The sequence below is a fragment of the Stigmatopora nigra genome, chromosome 21, assembly GCF_051989575.1.
Source record: "Stigmatopora nigra isolate UIUO_SnigA chromosome 21, RoL_Snig_1.1, whole genome shotgun sequence".
Lineage (NCBI taxonomy): Eukaryota > Metazoa > Chordata > Actinopteri > Syngnathiformes > Syngnathidae > Stigmatopora > Stigmatopora nigra.
This window is the reverse complement of record NC_135528.1, coordinates 8,997,633-9,022,130: the sequence shown is the minus strand read 5'-3', so window position 1 is coordinate 9,022,130 and position 24,498 is coordinate 8,997,633. Positions and strand designations below refer to the sequence as shown.

General features: G+C 47.3%; 2 protein-coding genes across 4 annotated transcripts; both read left to right on the top strand.

The window, feature by feature from the left end:
- Positions 1–447: 447 nt before the first annotated feature.
- dbpa (D site albumin promoter binding protein a) lies at positions 448–10,237 on the top strand. Of its 3 annotated transcripts, none has more exons than XM_077743492.1 (7): positions 448–628; positions 665–1,083; positions 1,218–2,044; positions 3,177–3,463; positions 3,525–3,711; positions 6,696–6,958; positions 7,341–10,237. In XM_077743492.1, the coding sequence occupies exons 3-7, from the start codon at positions 1,852–1,854 to the stop codon at positions 7,554–7,556; spliced, it is 1,146 nt and encodes a 381-aa protein (XP_077599618.1). In that variant the 5' UTR covers positions 448–628; positions 665–1,083; positions 1,218–1,851; the 3' UTR covers positions 7,557–10,237. The 3 variants fall into 3 exon arrangements, with proteins under 3 accessions (XP_077599618.1, XP_077599619.1, XP_077599620.1); XM_077743493.1 differs by having other exon boundaries at positions 448–774; positions 958–1,083; XM_077743494.1 differs by having other exon boundaries at positions 448–1,083; positions 1,218–1,389; positions 1,494–2,044.
- A 3,376-nt stretch (positions 10,238–13,613) lies between these two features.
- LOC144215210 (uncharacterized) lies at positions 13,614–24,379 on the top strand. The gene is made up of 2 exons (XM_077744044.1): positions 13,614–14,014; positions 23,817–24,379. Exon 2 carries the CDS (start codon positions 23,924–23,926, stop codon positions 24,377–24,379), a length of 456 nt encoding a protein of 151 aa, XP_077600170.1. The 5' UTR covers positions 13,614–14,014; positions 23,817–23,923.
- Positions 24,380–24,498: the final 119 nt, after the last annotated feature.

Genomic DNA, 24,498 nt, shown 5'->3' with positions numbered 1-24,498 from the left:
GATTGACATGACAGCTGATTGGACCAAAATGTAGTGAATGTTTTTCCTGTCACGTGGTGTCAGCTGCTTGTGTCCCACACGAACTTCTTCGGAACTTTTGAGGAATTGCTCGCAATTCCCAGAAGTCCCAGTACACTTGTTGTTTTTAAACCAACAGTTATATCTAACAAAAATAGTAGCATGTACAATACATTTCCAACATCTTGAAATACAAATCAATAACTAAAAAGTCGAAGACAACAAGTTATAATTGAAAAACTTGAATGTTTATGTCCCCAGCATACACACGTCACGTGGCCTTGGCTTGCAAGGGAACCCTGTGGGCGGGGCCTGTGACCTATTTTCCGCCAATAGGAAGCTCGGCACAGGCTCCGGGAGTGACCTACTTTCAGCCAATAGGCGCGAGGCTCCGTACCCGGTCGGCGCGTGCTGGCGACACGTGCGCATTCGGCTAGGGAACAACGCACGCGCGGCGTTTTCTTCTGCCCCTCGCGTGAACGCGCCTTGGAACCAGTCTAAATCAACATGGCGGCGTTCACTTTCACGCACTGTGACGTAACAAGCATGTGTTCGTACTTCTGCCGTCTCACGTTGTGCGTGGAAGGGGATGCGTGTGTGTATGTACGAGGTGCGTGTGCACGTGTTTGGTGTGTGTATGTACGAGGTGCGTGTGCACGTGTTTGGTGTGTCCTTGGACGCGCATAACCTTGCGTGAAGGCTTCGTGTGTTTTCTTGGTCGTCTTTTGAAGGGTTTGCGTGTATTTTTGTATCCGTGTAAGTGCGTTTCCGTGCATTATACATGATTTGGTTCGAAGTTGGTGTGTGTGTGCGCGCGTGTGTGTGGCTGTCGTCAAACGACTGAATTTGGCTCTAAATTCTTGTAACAGTTGAGCGCGTGCCACCTGTTTTTTAATTTTTCAACACGATGGAGGCTGCTGTGTTATCTGCCAATCCTAGGAGAGTTTCCAAATGGGGGCGCGGCTTGTGCTCTGTTGGCTTCCGGAAACATTTTGTTGCCTTTAAGTGGCGTGGGATAAAACAGATTCCTAATTGTTCGGCAACGGAAAGTGGCGTCAATATTCAGTAAGGATGAAAGAATTCCCTCTTTTATTACATTGTATTTTATATTGCTGTTGTTTAGTAAATGCACCCACTAATTTAGACAAATACAGCCAGGAGATTGTGATGTGAGTATGTTTTTTCCTGATATTTTTGAGGGCCATGAAGGCAGCAGAGGCACGGCCGTCGTATTCAAATCGCCTTACCCCTCGAGCTGTGACGTCACCCGGGCAGCCCGTGTTGGTTCCAGCTGACAGCGAGAGAGAGAGAGAGAGAGAGAGAGAGAGCGAGAGCGAGAGCGAGAGATCGAGCGAGAGAGCCTTTGGTTGTGTGAGCAGAGCAGCATCCCTCCATCACGCTCATCTTGTTTCTTCTCCTTTGGATTTGGGGCTTTTCTTTATGTTGACACTTGTTCCCATTTTGCTTTTTTTAAGCGCCCACCTCCTTCGCGCAACTTTCCCGTGTTCGAGACCTCGGGCGCAGTGGCGCTCGAGCGGACGCGCGCCCCCGGGAATCGGCGCGCGTCGGCGGGGAAAGCGACCGCAAAGGACCGCCGAAGAGGAGGCGGAGGCGGAGGAGGAGGAGGCGAGCCCCCGGAAGGGGTCTCGGCAACTATGGCTTCTTTGCGGAGATAAGGACGATTCCTCGCTGCTGCTGCTGGCTGCGTGGACGCGCACACGCACGCGCACCTTTTTTGACAGCGCCCTAATTGGATTATTTTGATCTCCAGCGACTCGACCACCCAAGCCCCCCGCCCCCCACGCCTCCAACTTCCCCTTCCCGTCGGAAGTTATGTCCAGGCCTCTCGCTCAGCTCCTGCCGCCGGATCTTCCAGCGGGGGCCAGCCCCCAGTTCGGGGCCCCCAACTCGGCCTCTAGCGGGCCCCCGGGTGGACACCTGACGTCCATGTCCAATCTCAAGTCCCTCCTCCAGCTCCCAATCAAAGCCGACCAGCGAGGCGCCAAAGACTGCTGCGAGATGAAAGGTGAGCATGCACGTGTGTGTGTGTGTGTGTGTGTGTGTGTGTGTGTGTGTGTGTGTGTGTGTGTGTGTGTGTGTGTGTGTGTGTGCTCGTGCACGTGCGCCGGCGTCCTTTTTTTAAAGGCCCAGTCTCTCAAGCAAATCATGGGCTGCCAGGGTCAAACTGGAATATATGTCAATGCCACTGAAAAATGATCATTGACAGCCTATTGTTGTATGATTGATTTCCACATTAGCCGACATCTGATTTTGTGATTAATCGAAGAATTCCAACGCACGAGTGTGTGCGTGTGTGTGCGCGCAAATAGCTTTTTGTCTCCATGTGGCCTGCGATTGGCTGGCATTCTAATTGGTCGCCCGTAGCCATCAATGGCAGTCAATGAGTTAAATGTCAATTCCATTTGTCCACACGCCTCCTATCGTTGACCGGCGACCAATCCATTGATTGTCTCGAAGTAGCAATTTGCATGAATAACTCACAGCGGCGCCCGTCTTTTGGCCACTCAAATTGGTCGCCGAGACCAATCAACCAGCAAACAATGACTCCAGTCAGATGGCGACCGGTCTTGTAGTCAAGACAAAGCGGCCTTCCCGCATTTGTGGCGTTTGATGAAGCGGTCGGAAGATTACGACGTGGGCGCCGCTCCGGCCGGCCTTAATCCTTTAGCATTGAAACGTCCTTCTCCTCAGCAGCTGGACGCGGGCGTTTACTCGCTGTTGATTTATTGGCGCCGTTCGTTCCAAGGGTGAAAGGTCACGCCGTTCCCCCGGCCGGCCGGATCTACTTTTCCATCGTATGTCTTTCCATGGCGAGAGGAAAGGACGTTGCCATCGAGCGCCTACGTGTGCAACCACTGCCGGTTGGACTAGTTTGTGGCTAGTGTTAGCATCCAACGTAGCGGAAAAATTGCCAGTTGCGCTAGCTAGGAAAATGTGTCAAGATAACAGACTGACACAAATGCTGCCATTGATTGGTCCTTCCACTGGAAATGGGATGGTTGGTATTGAGTGACTTGGTTTTAGTGCCAGTGACGGTGATACATGTCCAATCTGTTAGCATATGAACCGCCTTGCGCATCTAATGGCATTGAATTGCATTACAAATGCTAACTGACATCAAACCTCCATTCCTGCAGATAAAGACAAACCTCAGGACTCGGACGAGGACTCGTTAGGACTGGGAGGAGGCGGCGGCGGAGGCCCCGGCGGCGGAGGTGGCGCCGGTGGCGGCCCGGGCTCGGGTGCCCTGCGGCCCAATTCCCAGTCGGCCTTCTTGGGCCCGTTGCTGTGGGAGCGGACGCTGCCGTGCGACGGCGGCCTCTTCCAGCTGCAGTACATGGACCTGGAGGAGTTCCTGACCGAGAACGGCATGGGCATGCACGGAAACGGGCCCAGCTCCGCCAGTGCGCAAATCCCTTCGCAGGTAAGAAAACGTGGCAAATGGAAAGTGGCAACAAGTCTGACCCTTCCGTCTTTTTCACCAGAGCTCGCAGTCGGCGGTGCCCAGTCAGAGTTCGCAGTGCCCGCCCGGCTCGCCTTCGCCGTGCTCGTCGTCTTCCTCCGTGTCGTCGTCGTCCTCGTCCTCCCTGATGGGACTGGAGAACGTCCAACAACCGCAGCCGCCGCCTTCTCAGCAGCAAAGCATGATGGGAGGACCCGAGTGTCTGCACGGTAAGTGGCTTCTTCTTTTGATAGTTTACAGTAAATATGATTTATTTTGGCATTTACTTATTATATTAAAAACAAATAGTGGTGTCCAGATATGCTCCAGCACCCCCTTGTGAGGATAAGCAAACGGAAAATGAATGTATACAATCATAAAAAAGGATTTGCCATTATGTCAAGTAGACCACACACAAAAAAATGACATTTTAAGCTAACCACTATAAAACGAATGTCCTCCATTCTGACGGCACGCAAGAACGGGCGCACAACATGGCGGAAAACAGGCGCGACGACGTCTCCCCAAACAGAAACGACAAAAAAATTAAAATAAAATACGGCCGCCGCGACCTGTCGGAAAGAATGGTGGAGCCAGAAGCGGGCGCTTTGATGGCGCGTAGTTGAGCGTCCTCTTTGCCCGCACGCCGTAATGCGCTCTCATCCATGCGTGTGCGCCGGCCGGGAACACGTGACGCGGTCTCATGTGAAGCATCCAGCCAGAAGTCCCCGCGGTGGATGCCGCGCTCGCTACGGCGAGAAATAAAGGGTTGGCTTGAAAGAGTCACGTGACCACAAAGAAAGCGTCAAAGAGGCCTTCAATCCTTTTCAAATAGCCGCCTTTCGCTGCCATCGACGGGGATGGGCGTCCATTCCCTTTGGTACATGAGGAGTTGACAGAATAGGATTAAATGTGTTAAAAATAAATTTGATTAAGAACTAAGCATGTTAGAATTAAAAGTTAATGGACATCTATTGCGTTTTCTGGCAATGTTGTCTGTACCAAAATGGCCGCCCAGAGCCTCATACCAGCCACCTTATGTGGCATTTTTAGAGGAGTCAATGGTACTGGCTAATTTCGTAATAAACTAACAAAAATGATAGATTAGTATTCTTTTCCGTTGTTAATCCTCACAAGAGTCAATCTGTTGCTTATTTGAGATTTGTTTGGGAACATTGATAAAGAAAACCATCCATTCCAGGCCTTTTACCATATTTCCCATACTATAAGTTGCATTTTTTTTCATCATTTTGCTGGGCCTGCGAATGAAGTACTCAAATGTGACTTATTTTTTTTACTCTGACTGCCAAAGCCTTGTTATGTTGTTTTTTTTAAGCTATATATTTTTTTTCCTTATTGTTCATTCTGCGACTTATACTCAGATGCCACTTTTTTAGTCTGAGAAATTAGCATAATTAGCATAGCCTAATTAGCATTAAGGAATGCTGTACGATGAGTCGGCGTCGAGTAAACGAGGCGAGGGAAGAGTTAACGCGGCGGGCTGACTGTGCAGCCGAGGAAAGGAAAGGAAAGGGAACGGGAACAGGGGGGGGGACGCGGGCGGGCGGGGGTGCCGTGAGCGTTTGCTTTGCATGTTTTGAAATGCGTGCGCTCCGCCCGCCTCACACGCTCGGGCCATGTGCCGTCGCCACGTCACGTGCCGCTGCGGGGGGGGGAGGTTGTTTCTCCATCGCACGGGAACGTCGCTCACACCGCAATTTTGCGACAGGCAGAAGAAAACCGTGTGAGAATGTGCGTCCATTCGTGGCACGAGAGAGGGAATGAAAAGATGGAAAAAGCTCCATTAAAGTTGAACTTTTTATGACTTTAGAACCTGAACATCAGTAATGTCAATTGAATATCGTACACGACAATATTAATCTAGCTCTATCCCAATAGAGTCCTTGATTATTTCCATTTTTTTATTGCTACTTATCTCGACGTGCGGTGTTTACGCAGTACAAATGCACACATGTAGCTAACACGCCCAGCCGTCTTCTTCTAAAGTTAACACGGCGAGTGGAAGTTATGTCATCGGCGCGTGGACACACCACTCCACTCCACTCCGCTGTACTGTACTGTACTGTACTCTTCCCGCGCAATCCCCCTCCCTTTCTGTTCTGGTGGTCTGCCAATGGCGAGTCAATGTAAACATGGAAGTCAGCTGCGGCGTCCTGTGTCACAACAGGACTTGACATGTGACGATGTCCCATTAGATTGGACGTCTATTGCCATCAATGGCGCTTCATCTTTGGTATTTTGATTGAGTTAGGGTTAATTAATGATTTGTCTAATAGTTTTGAAATGAATACAGTAGATTAGCGCTTGTTTTGTGATTAATCTCACAACACGATTCATCTCACTTTGCGAATAATCCCGCTTTTCGATTAATCGCATTGGGCAAAACATTGTTTTCCCGGCAACATCGATGGCTTTGGTCTTTATTTATCCACGCCAGATAGGTGAGCAGAGAGGTCAACTGACAGGGTCAAGGGTCGGACTGGTCGCCAGACCATCTCGGGATTGGTCGCCAGTTAACCGCACTTTTGCAATGGTTTTGTTAGCCACATTCTGTTAGTTTGGCGCTTTGGGATCAGCTGGATGAGGCACAGACAAACAGATGGAGCGAAAAATTGTGCGCGGAGGCGGATGAAGCGAGGGCGCCGTGCACGTGCGGGATGTCGTGAAACGTGCACACAGTCACAACACACACACAGGTGGAAGCACCGACAGTAGGCTCTCGGTTGCCATGGCGATGGGGATTTTTTTGTGTGTGGGGGCGTCGCTCTTGTCATTTCTGCCTCGCTCGGAAAATCGCTGCCGTTGCGCTCGTATTAAATATTTGGCTAAAGTAAAAAAATGGAACTCATAGAGATATAGAAATAGGAATATAAGAAGAAAGAATAGAAAAGTGAAAAAAATATCAACTGTAGTAGTACATACACTACTTTATTGTGACATACTGATAGTATTTAATAATGTATTCATTTTTTTTAATATAAATAATACAAACTAAATCAATAACCAAAAATTATAGTCATAACCGAACAATATGCCCTCTTGAAGACAATTCTGAGGACATTTTGTACCGATAAATAACGTTTTTAATCGACACACTACTCCCATTAGACGTTAATCGTATCTTTGGTGCGACCTAGCGGTAGAAAGTGTAAATACACAGGATTTGACGCTCTCTGGTTCTCGTTTCTTCCAGGTGGTCAGGTCGTGAACCAGGACGCCTCCCCGAGCTCCAGCGGCCGTGCCGGGTCCTCTGCTGCGTCCACGTCGTCGGCCACGTCGTCCAGCGGCAGCGACACCCAGGTGAACTTTGACCCCGACCCGGCCGACGTGGCCCTGTCCAGCGTCCCGGGCCAGGAGGCCTTCGACCCGCGGCGCCACCGCTTCAGCGACGAGGAGCTCAAGCCGCAGCCCATGATCAAGAAGGCCCGCAAGATGCTGGTGCCCAACGAGCAGAAGGTACCACAACTCCCACAATCCTTTGCGGCACGACATATACAGCTGCCACGAAACCTGGCTTTCACTGTCCATTGAAAAAAATATATAGAGAATAATACCTATAATTATAGTCATAATGATGATAATTATGGTAATGCTAATAATTATGATGATATAATAATGATAATATTTACGTCAGAACTATAAATACGTAATATTTATTTTGGTCAAGTTGTAATGGCTCTACAAGTTTGAGCGCGACCTTTGACCTCACGGGCCGCCCTAATCCACCGACTGACCCTTCTCCCGTTGTCCCCCCTTCTTGTCCTCCCCCGCCCGGTGTCTCCTCCCACTTCCTTCCAACCACACCCCCCCACATACCACACGCCGGCACCCCCCGCAGGACGAGAAGTACTGGAACCGCCGCGTGAAGAACAACGAGGCGGCCAAGCGCTCGCGGGACGCCCGGCGCCTGAAGGAGAACCAGATCTCGGTGCGCGCCGCCTTCCTGGAACGCGAGAACGCCACGCTGCGCCTGGAGGTGGCCGACATGCGCAAGGAGCTGGGACGCTGCCGCAACATCATCGACAAGTACGAAAGCCGCCACGGCGATCCGTGAGAGCGGTCGCCGTGGCGACACCCGCACTTTAACGGAAGGTCGCTCCCCGTTTTTGCCCGGCAACTCCACTTTCTGACGCCGTGAAAAATAGTTTAGATTCTCTACCCTGTTTTTTGCTAACGTGACAAGTCTATTTTTCAAGAGGCGACCATTCAATTTAACGACAGCAGCACTTTAGAGGAAGTCTGACAAACGCCACCCATAGTTTGAGTGCGTAACACGCCATACCTTGGGCGACCAGTCGTTTTTAGGCGAGTCTATTTTTGAAACTGACTGAGAAAAAAAACAACAACTGGGCAGCGACCAGTCAACTTAACCGCAGAAGCAGTTTGGTGTAAATCAGGTTTAAGCCAGAAGGGGCAGCGTAACGCGTCAATGGCAGGGCTGCCAGAAAACCATTATTTTGACTAATCATTGCATTTTTTTAAAGAATATTTTGAGTTAAATAATCAGTTTATGTAAATTCCTGTTTATATAAAAAAATCAGGGAATATTAACTTTATTTTATTTTGAAGGACGTTTAGGAATTTACTTTTAACAAATATACATACAGAAAACATTGGAAGGATAACATAACAATATTATAGAGAAAATTCAATTTAAAAAAGAAATCCCCTCAAATTTAAAAACAAACAAAAATAAATCTAAATCATAGAAAACTAATTTTATTTTGATCTGATTGCCCACCATACATGTCCAATTCATTCAGACTGGGAGGACTGGCCTACGTTTGACATCCCATCTATTTTCCAAACGATGAATAGTTATCGACTAATCAAATAATGGCGGCAGCCCCAAGGCCGACCGGTTAGCATTTTCCGGAACCCTCATTTGAGATCAGGCGTCCGCTCATGTCTGGGCATGACTTTAGCGTGAGGTGGCGCTCTTTTCTACGTGTCAAAGTCTATTTTTCAAGCGGACTAACAGGAAGTGGCGTGGCGGCCAGAGTTGGATGTCTATTTTTCTACGAGCAGACCGGCAGGACTTTTCTAGATTTTCTATTCCGGACGGGAGGACAGGCGGGCGACCGGTCGGCAGAACAGAATGTATCTCGTCCAATCAGGGATTTCCTACGGTGCAAGAGGTGGGGGGTCACAAACCAATGGGAGAAGGAAGCAGCCAACAGACTCTTGTTTTTTCTCTTTTATTTTTATCTTCTTTTTTTCTCGACTCACTAACTTTTAGGCTGCCATTGACGGCAATACATGTCCAGTGGCCATGTTAAAATTCATAGATGAACTGAAAAATGAATCCAAAACCCTATGGATCGCACTAAGGCGACCATTCACAATCCTATCGGACCTTTATCGTCGTCAAGGGCAGCCAACCAGTCGAGCAATTGATTTCGATGCGTCTGATTGGCTTATGGGTCGCCGCGTTAACGGAAGGCAGGCACGGACGGCACTTTCTCTCGCCACGTCTGCGTTTTTACGAATACCCGTAAACATTTGGGCACACGCACACAATACACACATGCTGTTTTGGACTTGGATTGGTGCTGATCTGAAACTGTCGTCCATTTGACAGAGAAGCAGAATATATACTGTATATACAAACATACACACACACTTTGTCGTCGTTGTTTTGGACTTTTGCTGGTGCTGATCTGAAACAGGCCACACACACACATTTACTTACACATACATAGTAAACTGCCTATTAACCTTTTGTTTGTGTTTTGAGTTGCTCCTCTGTTAGTGTATCAATGGAAACGATGTAAAATTCCACGTCTATACCTCCTCCTTCCTTCAAAGATTTCCAGCCATAATGAATCCTCCCTACTGATATCCTTCTACTCTCACTACACAAATGTATATATGTATGTATATACTTTTTTCAATTTTTGTATATACATACATATGTACTTATATGATATAAATAACCAATACGTGTATATGATATATGCTTGAAATATGTGATTCTAGTTGTAATATACATCATTGAATATAATGCCGAGGATAAAAAAAAAACATTTGGGGGTGATTTTTCTCTCAGGTATTTTTGTCTGAGTTAATAAATACACATATTAAAAGATTATCCGCAAAAAAAATACATTGTAAAGTTTGCTTGCACATTTGGTGGCCGTTGCTGACAATTGTTTTATTTGGCCACAAATCAGCTGGGAATATTTTTCATCGCTTGTGTTTTTTTTATTTCTTCTTTTTTTGTGGGGAAATGAAAACCAAACCAAGCCTAGAAAAAAAAACACACAAAAACACCAATAACCAAAAAGTTGAAACTTTTTTCAGCTTTTATTGTGCTTGCTGTTGTTTCTTCTTCCACTTCCTGTTATTCTCTCAACTCACTTGAATTCCGTAGAGACCAGGTGCATTCTGGGATATGTGGTTCCAATATTGTTGTCCGCTTTTGCCGGGAATTCTATTTACTACACTTACATGTATGTGCGTGTACGTACGTCTTTTCTATTTGGGGGCTTTTCAGATTTACTCGTTTTGAGACTTTGGGACTTTTCTATGTGGGTAGTGTTCTTTCCGCATGGTGGGCTCCTCACAGGTAACCATGGCGACGATAATCACAGCGTCCTTGTTTTCCTCCAAAACTTTGTGGATGAGCACGCCTCCAGCTGGTGAATGGGAACAACTCTTCAACAACGACACCCTTTATTGGTGACCACCATGGCGTTCTGATACCAATAAAATGTTCTCCTTCCCACCAATAAAGTTGTCGTTTCGTATTTATTTTTGACAACACTACTAATTAACATAAACTCTCAAATATAAGTCTAGTTTGTGTGCTACAAAAAGATATTTACAAATTGAGAAATTGTTTTAAAAAAGAAAAGTGACGTTTTCGCAAGAAATACGCGTAGGACTACAAAAATGGCAACCAAACCAAAATCGGAAGTACCGCCCAGATTCCTACCGGACATCGTATGCCTTCGCACCTGAAACTTAATTAAAGAGAAACTAAACAATGGCGGGACGTCTTGCAAAATGTTTTTCTTGCGTCTTCTGTAAATTTTGCAGTCCAAAAAGGAGAAAGAAGAAGTTAATCCACGGGTAAGACATGCATTCCATTTTATAAGACGAAAACATATTGTTTGGTCGAATACAGCTAACAATATTATGTCTACCTGTATATTGTTTGTTTACTCTAGAGTTGAGTATATGTTCCACCCGGCACTTCACTTTCCAAGTATGCATAACCTTTCTCTTGCCGTGATAAGTTTTAACACCTAAAAGAATAACGTGTCCGAAACAATACAAACAAAGAAGACAATTCACTGTATACAATGACCCCAAAACTTTGTAATTACGTACTACACTTTTCCCCATTTGAGTTTGGGTAGCCACAGCACCCTCCGGTGGCCGCAAAACATGGCTACATTAAATCAGTTATTAACCCATCGACTGTCATACACGGTATTAGACGTGTATTCCGCAACGTTCAATTAAAAAGAATAAAACACTAATGTCATTGATCTGGTAGTGTTACCGTGGTTCCTCCTCCTGGACAGATTTTTGACAAAGGAACAAAAAACCCCAAAGTCTGATTGGCCAAAAATATAATTAAACATTTTCCTATTGGAATCAGTGAAGCAGTACAAATGGAACCAGGAAAAAATGAAAACAACAGATGAATGGGAATAAATTAATAGAATGCCACAGTGCAATTATTACCGGCTGTGATTTTCTACTGCGTGTGACCCACGGTGGTCCCAAACCCCCCACCCTTACTGAAGCCCTCCCACTGGTAAGTTTTCTGACTAATCATTCTAATTACACTAATTTCATTCCCACCAGTAGGTCAGAGGCCAACTTTTTAAATTAAGACATACTACTTCATACTGTAAATACACGGGAGCCTGATTGAGCTCAAAAGCTTGTGGCCATATTGGATGTGGCAAAGGTTTTTTAATTTATGCTTCAAACACATTGCCACAAAATAGCATTTTAACATTTATAACCGTCAATCATTTTTTTATTCATTGAAAATATTTGGATTTGCTAAAAATATCATTGTCCACATTGAAATATTGTATCCAGATATTGATATTTGATTGCTAAAGTATTAATTCTTGTTTTTCGTCCCAAGGCAAGTTGATTTTGCACTAGTTTAGATAGTAATAGAGGATATTTTCCTTAAAAATGTTAGTATTGTGATAATACTCGTGGAGATTGATGCTATGGTGACATTGGGGGCCTTTGTTGCTCTTGATGAGATCCCAACAAGCTGCAAAATGGCGGTGTGTCGAAGCGTGTAAATAGAACGACGTTTGGGCCCAAATAACAGTTGGCTCCTCCCTTAATGGCGACTCTAATTGCGGTGATTTTTCCGGAATGGCAGCTCAACCATTACATTGCGCTAATTGGAGCCTCATTCTCTTTTCAAATAACAACCCCAAAAGGGACATTAATCAACTCTAGTTGCTTTGAGGGGATCACCAATGCCAATCAACCCCTTTTTGATTTGGTAAAAGCAAACTTCTCCACTGGTTTTGGCGTAATTAGCACGTCTGCCTCACATATCTAAGTTCGTAGGTTAAATCCCAGTGTGTCTGGCGCCCCCAGTGGCGAATCCGTGACGACAATTTTCCACTTCTATGAATCTCTCCGTGGTTTTATTTTATGTTCTTCTTAAACGCAATCTTAAAGAGAGCAAAAAAATCATTTTCAATGCAATTAAAGGAAATTGGATAATTTCCCACAGCACACCTGGTGATCTCTCATAACCCGCTAATGTTCGACGCAGCGCAATTGGCCCAACTGCTTTAATTCCCGCCGAGAAACAGCTTCAATCTCATCAAAACGTCTTTTTGTACGTTAACGTCGTGAATTGATGAAGAAAAGAACGCCAACCAAAACCAAAAAGCCCTCCTAGTAGAAAAAAATTGGACGTCTATCACTGTCATTGGCAGCTATTGAGCTCCCCCTACTGGGCAAGCTCACCCAGCAAGCTTTAGTACAATATCGGACAAAATGACCCGACTCCACTCGCTAATGGATCTCCACCAGCGCCACATTTGCGCCGTTCGGGAGCGCCGCCGCGCATTATTTGCTCCTCGTTATCACCGTGGCGCTTCCCCGGGTCACGGGAGGCGGCGGCTAAAGTGGCGGGACGCGGAACATTAAGGCCAAAAATTTCAAAAGGAAGGAAATAATAGCGCTGGCATCAGCGCCTTCCCGCATTCTTTCTCCGTTATTACCCTAAGAGGAGGAAAGCAGAAGAAGAAGAAGAAAAAAAATTGGGATCCCCGCACGTACACCCGAATATGGTGACATTCGTGACGCCATTTCCTATTTCAAATGTGACGTACTGACTTGAAAAATGTAGCCCTGATTTTATTTTTCATTTGCAGATGCGAGTTAAAAGTGAAGATTTCGTCCAAGACATTTTGAAGTCGGCGATTGGACGCCGCCCCAAAAGAGGCAAAAAGACGCCACCTGCAATGACGACCATGGCGACATTCAACTAAACGTAAGTCTACATTTCATTTTCTTTTGGATTGGATGTCTATCAATGGCAGTCAATCAATTGATTTCTACATTTTTCAGTAAATTAGAGAAACATTTATTTATGCAGTGTCTTAATTACATCAGTGTTTGGTAGTATGAAAGGGTTAGGGAAATTCCCCCCTCAAAAATCAATAGGAAATGATGCCAAATTTATTGGAAGTGTCCTATAAGTACCCTAAAATGACAAAAAAGTGACCCCAAATTGATTTACTGCCTGCCATTGACAGCAATAGAGATCCAATTCACTTAAACTGCTTTGTATGCCCAACTTTTGAGGACTTGAAGTCACATTTTTATGCTAAGAAATAAACTAGTGAGGTCCCATGAGGTTTAGTTGGCATGAACGTTACCCATAAACCAAACGGAGTCGGACGAAATAGTTTCACGTTAAGATTCTATTTCCAATCGAGATTTCCGGCCGCTACGCACTATCCAGACTCGTCGCCACCCCCAATTTTGTCCGAAGCCAGTTTTTAGAACGTCGCGTGGAGGTTACGCGCGAAAGGACGTCATCTCCCGGCGGCGCCGGAGGATGCGGCGGCCTTGCCTTCGTTTGCATTCAACACGTGTCGCCGGCCGGGACGGGTAGGGGAGGGGCGGGGCCCAATCGACAGAGAGAGAGAGAGAGGGCGCAGGAGGAGAGAGGTTGCTCGGCAACCGGGGTACATACTGAATCTTAAGCCAAGAAGCGTCGAGGCGGGCGGGCGAGCCAGAAAGAGACGCCGAGGCGGCGGCAGCAACATGTAGCCCGGCCCAGACCAGCCACCAGGCTCCCCATCTTCTTCCAGGGCTGCGCGGACTTACCGCTGCGACATGACTCCCGGGCGGGGAGCGCCGGGGCGCCCGCTGTCCGACGCTTGACCGGCGGAGGGATGACGGTGGGATGGAGTGAGAGAGCAGTAGTAGCAGCAGTAGCAGTAGCAGCAGTGGTAGCGCCAGAAGGAGGAGAAGGAGGAGACCGAGAAGAGCCTCGCGCGCACTGTGGGTACCCGCGCACGCACTCACGCACGTACGCACACGTACGCACACGTACGCACACGTCACCCGACCGACGGCGACTTTGCCCTTCACGCGCACGCCGCGTACATAATTGCGCCTTTGACCCCGCTGTCATTGATGTGCGCGCGTCTGGCCAAGTTCTGGAGGTAGCGCTCACGTGGGACCTCGCTCGCCGACGTCCATACCAAAACACCCGTCGCTGCAGTGGAACGCCGTACACGTCCGTCGGGTCGGTCTCATTTGCCGGCCCTCCCTCTCCGAATGAATAGCCGCCACCGACTTGAATCTAAAACATTCAAGCGGATGGGTTTTTTTTAACCACCTTGAAAATTGGTCGGACGTCAATCGGCGTCAATCCGCCAATGAGTTCAATCATCAAACGGCAAATAACGTCAATCGCCGTCAATCCGCCAATGAGTTCAATCATCAAACGGCAAATAACTAGCCGGATCGTCCCGCCGCTCGCCGCCGGACCTCTCGCTCCGAAGACGTTGGACGTCTACGGTCGCCCATGAGTTCAATGTTAAAAGCCGATGGATGGAGATGAAGGCTTTTTAGCGCCGCCGGTCAAAATCGATCGTAGCCGTCAATGGCGGCCTGTGGGTTAAACCATTAAAGCCCGCCAAACGGTTGGTAATCCCTCCTCTCCTTAGTTTGAGTGTGGTGAATGTCATTCTCCTCAGCCCAAAGCGCTTCCGTTTGAAAGCAAGCTCCCCCTAAGCCTTCCTCTAGCACCCCTGGGCGGCAACTAAGGAGTTAAGGGCGTCCGCACGTAAGCGCTGTTGCGCATATGTGCGCCACTGCTCCCTCCTTCCATGGTCCTGCAGTGGGGGTCTGACTTCCAGCAGCCCCCACACTCGCTCCTCCAGCTTTAGGGCACATATCGCATCACAGCAGCTGGTGCTCACCTGCACTTAAAGACACGCGCGCATCAACCACACGCCAGACTCATGGCCCCAGTGCAATATAACCCCCCTCCCCCCGAGACCCCTTCAACAGTTTGCGCACGTTGACTTGTTGCCACCGATTTGCGTCCATTTTGCGTCCATTGTGTGGTTAGCACGTGTGCCAGCTTGTTAGCATGTTAGCTTCTGTGAAGCAAATGTCTTTCTTGAATGTGCTTTGATATGGATAGAAAAATCAGACTGTGGTTTGTGGTGATCTTATTGACTGGCGACCAGTCAAGTGCTTTGCTGTTGGTGGCTTGTCTGTTTGTCAGTGAAGTCGGTCAGGATTGGTCTCTTTGTGGTGCTAGGCGTCCAATCTTTTTGGACTGGAAGTCATTGATTCTTAGTAAGTGCGTTTGACAAAAATTAGTTGAAGTAATCAAATGATGGCTTTATTTGTGTCCATTTTCTCATCCCTGTTTACTTTGTACCTTTTTTTTTTTACCGTATTTCCTGAATGAAAATCAATAACATCAAATCAGAAAAATATGTTCAAAATGGCTGCCTTGGAATTCAGCCCTTCCCTTTGGTAATGCTTCTAAAGTAGCAGTTGTCACGCAGGCCGTAGGAAGTAGTAGCGACAAAATACAGGAAATTGGACTCCCCGTGCCACCGTATTTCCACGTCAGAGCAGCCAAATGAATTGGACGCCTACCTGTCAACTTCATCCAAGTGTGTGTGTGTGTGTGAGTGTGTGTGTGAGTCACTCATGCGGTCGCCTTGACGACCACATGAGTGCCCTTTTTCCTCAAGGCACATCCAGTAAATCACTCCAATAGTTTATTTTTTCCTTGAACATTTGCCATTGATCAAGCCAGCCCCCCCTTCAGCCCCCATTCAGCCCCCCCCCCCTTGAGCCCCTCCATCTTTTTCCTCCCTCCTTCTTCACGCCGGGGTTCATTACTCTCCTTCCCATCCTAATTACCGTCACGCTCCATCCCTTCTACATCTTAAGCTCCTCCTCCTCTTCCTCCCCCTTCCTCACTTCATTTTGGTCCAGCTGAACTTGGACTTTTTCCTCCCTCGCCGTCTTTCCTCCTCCTTCTCCCGTGCCTTCATCTTCCTCCCCCTCCCTCCGCCGCTCGCCGTTTCGCTCCCTCCCGTTATCGTGGCGCGCTATCGGCCTTTGTGAATGGACGCCTGCGCGCGAGGAGATGAATGAGCCCTGGCGAGCACGCGCCTTTATCTGATGCGGCCCGGAGACGACGGCCACGGTGGCGGCGGCGGCGGAGGAGGAGAGGAAGGGAAGTGTCCTAAAGTGGAGTTTGAGGAGTAATGGGAAGCGGCGCAAACAGGAAATGAAGGCGCTGGAATGAGGAGAAGTCATGAAAAAAAGCCCATATTGATATTTGGCGGAGTGAACGGTCATTTATATTGCCGGGTGATGCTTTTAGGGGAAATCTCTACTTTTCAAAGACCACCAATCCAATTCAGAGTGTTCAACTGGGCTACTAAGCCTGTTTTGGGGATGTGGGAGGAAATCGGAGTGCCCGCAGAAAACCCACTTGAGCCCGGGGAGAACATGCAAACTCCACATGGTGGAGGACCCCATGGGATTGAACCCTTGACCTCTGAACTGAAGCCGATGCGCTAAGCACTGGGCTTAATAGCACTTTTTTTTTTTTTTAAGTCATCAGTTGACATTAGTGGTGGTAGGCGTCCAATCCTTCTGTTTTGGGAGAGTTTGCCAACCCTCCCAAGATGGCTATCCCCGAAACAGTTTCATCAGTAGTGAATGCGTCATTTTAGAGCAATTTGGTCATCTAACAAATATAATTTTGCGTTAATCACATACAAAAAAGTCAATGAGTCCAAATTAGTTCAAGAAATTGCGTCTATCGATTCAATGTATTTTGCGTATAATCAAATGTACCTTTGGATTTACACTCCAAATGGAATAAAAAAAATCTACAAATCCACAGTTCCATTTTACGGCAAGGCAGACTTTAAACAAAGACATTTGAATGCCACGGACGGCGACTGATGTCCAATCCATTTGGATGCCGATTGTTTTTTTTTTCTTCTTCCTGGGCTTGGCGCTGGCTCCTTGATGATTCTCTGGGCGCCGGAGGGCGAAGGGAAGCTTCTTCCCTCCGGAGGCGGCCGCGTCTCCGCTGCGGAGAATACAATGTAGTCAATTAGGCGGGCCGCAGTCTTCGCCAAGACCCCGCGGGGGGAACGGAGCCAGGAACACGTTCTCCTCGCTTCCAGGCGCCAAAGCGCCGAGTCGGCTTCCACTTTGCCCACGCCGGAATGACAATCTCAAATCACAACGTTCTTTAGGAAGAAGCTGGGCTTTCTGGCTAGCCTGGCTAACCTTTGACGCTACGCTAACGTCCAATTTGGAACCAGGGTGGCCGTAAACATTAATTTTTGGTCCAAAACAAAAGCATGTACGTGTTGACTTTAATGCGAAGCAACCCGAATTTGCCACCCGTATCCTAACGGGAGCATATTTTTTCTTTATTTTTGTCAGTTGAGGAACATCATATTTTGAGGTATTTGACAGCGTTTGAGGGGATGGTTTGACGCCACTCGTCCGCTCTCTCTCTCTCGTGGTAGCGGAATGACCTTGCCAGTCGGGCCGGCCGTGATAATGGCGGTGAATAATTCACCGCCTGGCCGCGGGCACTTCTTCGCTCGGTGGGTTTTTGACATTCCAGGCTGCAAAAATCACACGACGGCCTCTCGCTTATTATGATTTTTTTTCCCTCCCCCTTTTTTTATGAGCGCCACGGAAGGAACGGCGGCGGCGGAATGTCGGCGTTGGAAATTGCGTGGCCGATGCTTGGATATGCTATTCGCGCTTGTTACGTTTGTTTCCGCTTCTAAATTTCCGTCTGACAAGTTGATGCCCCCAAATGGCTTCAAGCATATGCTATTTATTTTTATTTTCTTTCTTTTTTTTCTTCTTCTCGGTCTCGCTTGTCGCATTTGACGACACGATCGTCCTTTAAAGTTTGAAAGCCGCACTCGCCTTGACTTGTTGATGTAATAACCGGACAGAAATTCTGCCAAAACTCATGCTTTTTTTTGTGTCGGTTTTGTTGATGAGTCGTCCCACCGGGAATTCAACCTGATTGAACAGCAACCCCGTCGGCGGCCGACTAATTACAAGGCCACTATTGTCGGGCGCTTGTTTTTGCCGGGGGTGCCTTTGCGGCCGCTGCCATCTTGGCACGTCCCCGTGGGGCACGCCGGCGCCGACATCAGGCCGGGCCGCTCTTCTGACGCCGCTTGAAAGCCGCCGTATCGCTTTGTTGTTTGTTGTTGACATGGCTTTCATCGCCACAACCAACATGGCCGCCTCATGGCCTTGTTGGTGTACTATTTTCATATTTTGAATATTTATTTGTGTTGTTATTGCGACAATGGCAGACTCTGTTGTAAATTTCAAAAGAAAGATTGACAAAGATTGTGAAAAATCCAATTGGATTATCACGTGTCAGACTCGGGTTGCTAGGCAGGTTTATAGGTTGTTTTTAGCAATAAGACAAGTTGGTGTTTATGCTAGCAGTCTCATTTGTTGGAGTCATAGTTTTTGCAGTTTTGGTTATTGGTGTTATTATTGTTGTCTTTTGGTGTTGTTATGTTGTCGTTGTGATTGATTTCCATACTTACTGTCGCGATACTTTGTTGTAAACTAGCAGGTCACACGCTAACACGGAATCAATTAGCGTCTACGTCAACAAAGATGGCCGCACGCTAATTGACGCTTTAGCGCCGACGCTTTAGCGCCATCTCTTCCGGAACAGATGGCGGGCGGACTTCCTTTTCCCGCCGTTATCGGGCCAAGTGTAAATGTTTGAGCCCAAGGCGGGCGGCCGGCCACGCCAACGCCAACGCCTCCACGCTTGCCCCCGCGTGACGGTTTCCTTTTTGGCAGCGGCGTGCTCGACTGGCCATCAATCTTTTTTTCTTGGTAGACACGCCCCCCTAGCCGCCCGCCCCATTTCCCGACAGCAACAAGCTGCTGCGGCAACATATTCAGGGTCATATTTAAATAAATATAGAATGAAATATATTATTTATTGATGTATACATAACGCAATATTCCCATTAAAAAAAGCCATACATTGACTTTAGAATAACTTTTATTGTCTCTGCTGTGGAATTTGTCGTTTTTCAGGGAAAAGATTGCAAGTAGTCATTAGCTAAATAAGATCATTTGTGAAAATAAATGTGTTTTTGTAGCAATTCCACAACAAGCCAAGCATTAGCGCTAAAATGTGGGGACACAATAGAGGACTAATGAGATGATCAAAGGGATAAAAGGGCAAAATAGTCGACAAAAAAAGGTGGCTTGTCGTGCTAACGAGTGCTAATGGCCGCCATGTTGATTAGGCTACGCGAGGCCAGCTTGCACTTAGCGCCAAACCCCCCCCCCCCCCCCCCCTCACCCCCCTTTTTCAGCCGCAGTGGCAGACTGGCGTACAAATGAGCGCTAGCTCGCACGTCGCTGTTTACAGCCGCCCGCTATCGACCGGCTTTTTTGCCGGCCGTCGTCAATAACGACTTCTCCGGCAATTTGCTCCGCCAAAAAAAAACAGGAACAAGAAGAATAGAAAGAGGTGAAAAGGCCGTTAAATGCTTGATTGCGCCTTTTTCTGTGTTTTTTCTCCCCCCTTACTTTATATATTCCAGTGTTTCTACTCTTTTTTTGTCTTTGTTTGGATTTTATGACTATTTTAGGACACTCTTAAGCACCTGGTCGTTTTTTGGGTGTTTTTTGCTAAAGCTAGCAGATAGGTATGCTTATTTTGGAACAGATTGAAAATTCTTTGTGGCACGTTATACTTGCATAACAGAAATTACAAAATGTTGCACGGCTTTGGGTTTTTTTATGCAGCTGAATTTTTGGCAGGTGCATTTTGACGCTGAAAGAAATCTCTTTTGGAATTTAAATGTCGTGCCTAGAGGCGGTTCCAGCGCATTGGCAATCCAGGCTCTTGCTCGAGGCCCTTGCCGTTAAAGGGGCGCCCCAGGGATGACAAATTGTACTTTGGACATTTTAAATGATGCCACACTCACAAACAAACACACTCATTAAAACGTGCTTATTTAGTCAAAAGTGAAACTTAAGTCTATCCCCTTTATTTCTAATGATTGTTTTTTTTTGTCTACGCCAAGGCTGTCCAATTCTGTTTGTTTTGCGGCTAACATTCATGCCAACTTGATCTCACCTGTTTATTTTTGTATATTTATTGACCATTAGGCTTTTAATGACCATTAGGTTTGCAATCCATTTGGACTAGAAGGAGCAAATGTTACTTTTGGGACATTTTAAGGTTTCCCGTTAACTCATTGGCCGCCGCCCCGGGAGCCATTTTGACTGCGAATGAGCGACTATGACCGCAGATAAGAAAAAAAATGAAATTCACAGAAGGAAAATGAGGCTGAGGATAAAAAAAAAAGGGTCTTGGAGATGTATTTCTGAGCTGGAAGGTAATCTCGGGCAGCACGGCAGGAGGTGATGTGGAACCCTTCATCACGTCTGGCCTTAAACCGGGTGTCACATCACGTCGGCCTGCCTTTTTTTTCTCCTCCCGCTCGCTGCAAGCCGTCTAAAAAGATCTCATTAGCGGGCGGCGATCAAAGGCCGCCCGGAATGACCGAAGAGACCGCCGACCTTTTTTTTTTATTTATTCCTATTGGCTCCCGTCCGTCCTCTTCCAGCCGGGTCCCGTCGGACCGGGTTGCCGCCAGCGTAGCCACGGGTCGGATCTGACCACCTGCGCGCCGCAAAGTATACGTGCGTGCGTGCTCCCTTTTCGTTTTTCTTGTTAAAAGCCCGCACGTCTGCTTAGAAAACAGTTTTTTTTAAAGCCTCACTCTAAAAATTGTAATTGGAATCATGAAAAAAAGAGGATTGGAGATATTTTAATCCATGTCCAAATGCAACAAAAAAGGAATTATGGATAGCAGCATTTTTTTCTCCCTTCCCAGTCAAAAGGCATGAATCTGGTTCCAATTTTAATGAACGTCAACGAGCACTTTTCTAAGTGGTGGCGACGGGTGGTTGATGAAGCGTTTCCATCCACGTGACGACTCCTTGATGATCTCTTTAATCAAAGAATCCAATAACAAGTTGATATTCCTCCTCCATGTCTTCATCCTCTTGCTCTTCTTCCTCCTCATCCGACGACAAAAGGGGCCCGTCGGCCGGGGCAATAGCCAAGTGATTTGAATAATTAAGAAGCCGCCATGATTGAAGATAATAAAAGTCAAAGAGATTTACACAAGCTTTAGTCGCCCCTCCACACTTTTCAGATGATTCTAGGACATTTCTACTAAACCTTTTATTGAGACAGCCCAGTTTGGGGGCATGATTTTTATTTTATTAGAGTTTTTTTAACTTTAGACTGATGCGAATCCGTCGTGTAGATATGATATCGACGCGTTTTGTCATAAAACGGAACGCTTGTGGAGTTGAAAGCGCTTACGCGGCAGAATGGCAAATGTTGGAGTTCTCACATATAGATTTAATGGAAAAGCCCGTCCATTAAAAGACACGCATTGACAGTAAGCCAATTGCAAAATCCTTGGAAATGTCTTTTTTAGAATCCATGTATTAAAAAGCACATGGAGCAAATCAGCCCAGTTGATCTTTTCTTCCGCTACAATGTCTCACTCGGATGTGAATTTCACGCCAAAAAGTGGACATTTGATAATGTTATGGCTTGGAATTTTTCAAAGAATGTCCTGACCCCTACCATTAAAAAAAATGGCCACACTGAGGCCCCCGAGGTGGACTGGGAGCTTTGCGAGTATTCTTGGTGGGTGTACTTGTAAATGTAGCTGGCAAATGTCAAATGCTTCACGGCGTGAAAGTGTTTACTGAGGCTGAATTTTCCAAAAGATAATCTTGACTCCTGCTGACAACCAGTGAAAATCACTCGGAAAAATGTTTTCTTCTCCTGGACTTATTGTGTCTTTTCACATGAATGACACATCTTCCATATTTCATTCATATTGACTCTAAGGCAAGGAGCCATTTTAAATATAATATTTTGGTGTTTTTTGTTTATAAATGGATGAAAAGAACTGGATTAAAAACCCTGCATATTCAGTTTTTTATAGAGCTAAAACAATGTTTATTTTAGATTTTTTAAAATATATTTTTAGATTTTACAAAAGGATTTTTGAACTAAAAACAGAAAAAAATGGTTTAAAAAAGTACATGTATTGATTTAAAAGGGAGAAAATAAAAAAAAATAATATACAAAGATACTTAAATTTGATCATAAAACAGAATTGTGATTGACTTTCTCGGGCCGTACAAAATGATGCGGCGGACCAGATTTGGCCCCCGGGCCGCCACTTTGACACCAGTGTTCTAAGGGCTGGATTTTTACAAGATCAATCCATCAAACCCCCACTCCAAAAGGATTGGACGCCCAAGCCAGGCCAATCGGTTATTCATCACTTTTTTTTCTTTCTGTTCCGCAGCCGCCAGAAGCGGATGTTTGGCCGCTAATCAACAGCGGGCGCACGGCGCCACGTTCTCCATTTGCCGCGTGGCGTTAATGCGCTGGGCACGTTCACTTATCTGCCTTTCTTTTGATACGCCCATGCAAGCTCACGGCGGGCGAGAGAGAGACAGCACTAGATTTACGGGCCGGTCCCACACGCCGGCGTGATGGGCCGCGGGAAGAGAGGAGGGGGCGGAGCCACAGCGGGAAGATGGAGGACGTGCCGTTCGGGCCATTTAATGAGATTGAAAGCAAGTCCGTTGGCCGCGCCGGAGCCAAGAAAAATGTTTTTTCCAGCCGTCCGGTCGGTCCAAGTGGTTTTTGCAGATGCTCCCTAAACGCCGGGCGCCGCACAGTACTAATGAACGCTTTCCAAACGACCGGCGGCACAGAAAAACTATTACCCACAATGCCTTGCTGCCGCCGCTGCGTTCTAGCCGCCGGCGGCCTCCCAATGAAGGTTGGATGTGATTTTGTAAATGGACATTTTAGGCTATTTCGATACGCCATTCCGCAATGTGTGCTGTACACAGTATGCTACTTATTACTGTACCCTAACAGACTTGCACTCGGATCATATTACAGTGGTGTTTTGTCACGGCCCTTTGTCATTTTTGGACTGGGTACGGTCGAAAACTGTTGAAAGGTCAGCTTTTTGAGGCAAAATTGGCGTAAACTAAATTTCAGTGGGTGCAGTGAGGGAAGAATTGTTCAGAAAATGACTTTTTTGGTAGATAATGTGGGTGTCAATCTGTTTTAAATGGTCTTTTTCAAAGTATATTTGGAAATGTAAAGTATTTTAAAATAGATAGAATCATTTTAGTTTAAAATTTTAATTAAAAAAACATATACCGTTCATTTTTTGATAACACTGCAACAATACTATGGTCGTCAGTTCAATTGTTATCACAGTACTGCAGATTATGGATTTATATTTGCTGTTTTTTTTCAAGTAACACTTGTGACCCCTATGAAGATCCACTTTTGAAATCTCTTCTTGTATGGTTATATCTACTGTAAAAATCCATCTGGAGCCACTCGGGGGGGGGGGGGGCAGTAAATCTTATTTGTTGGCTTAGGACGGAGGGGATTTACGAGCGGGCCCGTTTTGCTCCAGAGACTAGGACCAGATTGACGACCCCAGTTGGGATTGAGGCAATTCCACGCGCCGCTCTTTTAGCCAAACCTTCGAAACGACGCCGTTGGGATTCCCGCGTCGTATCGACGTGAGCTGCACGGCTTCGATCGATAAAATCTGACCCGTTAAACTTTCATGTCCGTCCTGTTTAACCCTGACTCTCCACATTTAAGTTACGCCAAGTGTTACGCTACCATTTTGCTAAATGTTGACCTTGTCTTTTTCAGGGTACGCCGGCCTCAGCAGGTGAAAGGCGGCGGCCAGCGAGCCAGTGGCAGCCCCACCCGAGAAGCAGCGCCCAAGCCCCAGCGTCCCTCCGTCCCCGCCCCCCCACATGGCGGCGCCGCGGCCGGCCTCTCGCCTGTCGCTGCTCTTGGCGTTCCTGGCCTGCGCGGGGCCGGCGCGGCCCTCGCCCCCCTTGCTGCTGCGGCCCCGGGAGAGAGAGAGGGACTCGGGTGGCGTCAACATCGCCGTGGTCCACTCTGGCTCCTCCCTGCTCCCGGAGACGTCAACGGCGGGGGGCGCGGAGCCGGGCCCCGGCGAGAGGGCCCCCGGCGAGAGGGCCGCCTCCGCCGCCGTGGCCGCCGACGTGGCCCCTTTAGCGGCGGCGGTGGCGGCGGCGGCGGCCTCGTTTTCGCTGGCGGCGCTGGTCGGGGAGGCGGTGATGACGCCGTCCGGACCGGCCAACGTCATTTACCTGGCGGTCAACGAGAGTAGCCCGGGGAGTCTCCTGTTGCAGCTGTGCGAGTTGCTGGCCACCACCCCCTTGCAGGTAGCCCAAAACATTTGATGGCGTTGTGGGGGGAAAGAGAGAAAAGACTCTCCCTCTCTCTCTGGCTCTTCACGCCGCCTTTGTTATTAAATCACAACTCATTTGCATGTGGTGTCGGCCCCTCATTTGCATATCAA

Bases quoted from the DNA above. Each gene is read 5' to 3' on its own strand.
- dbpa (XM_077743492.1), top strand. From the start codon at position 1,852: ATGTCCAGGCCTCTCGCTCAGCTCCTGCCGCCGGATCTTCCAGCGGGG. The intron at 3,464-3,524 runs GTAAGAAAACGT...CTTTTTCACCAG, and splicing joins GTGCGCAAATCCCTTCGCAG to AGCTCGCAGTCGGCGGTGCC. The intron at 3,712-6,695 runs GTAAGTGGCTTC...CGTTTCTTCCAG, and splicing joins AGGACCCGAGTGTCTGCACG to GTGGTCAGGTCGTGAACCAG.
- LOC144215210 (XM_077744044.1), top strand. From the start codon at position 23,924: ATGGCGGCGCCGCGGCCGGCCTCTCGCCTGTCGCTGCTCTTGGCGTTC.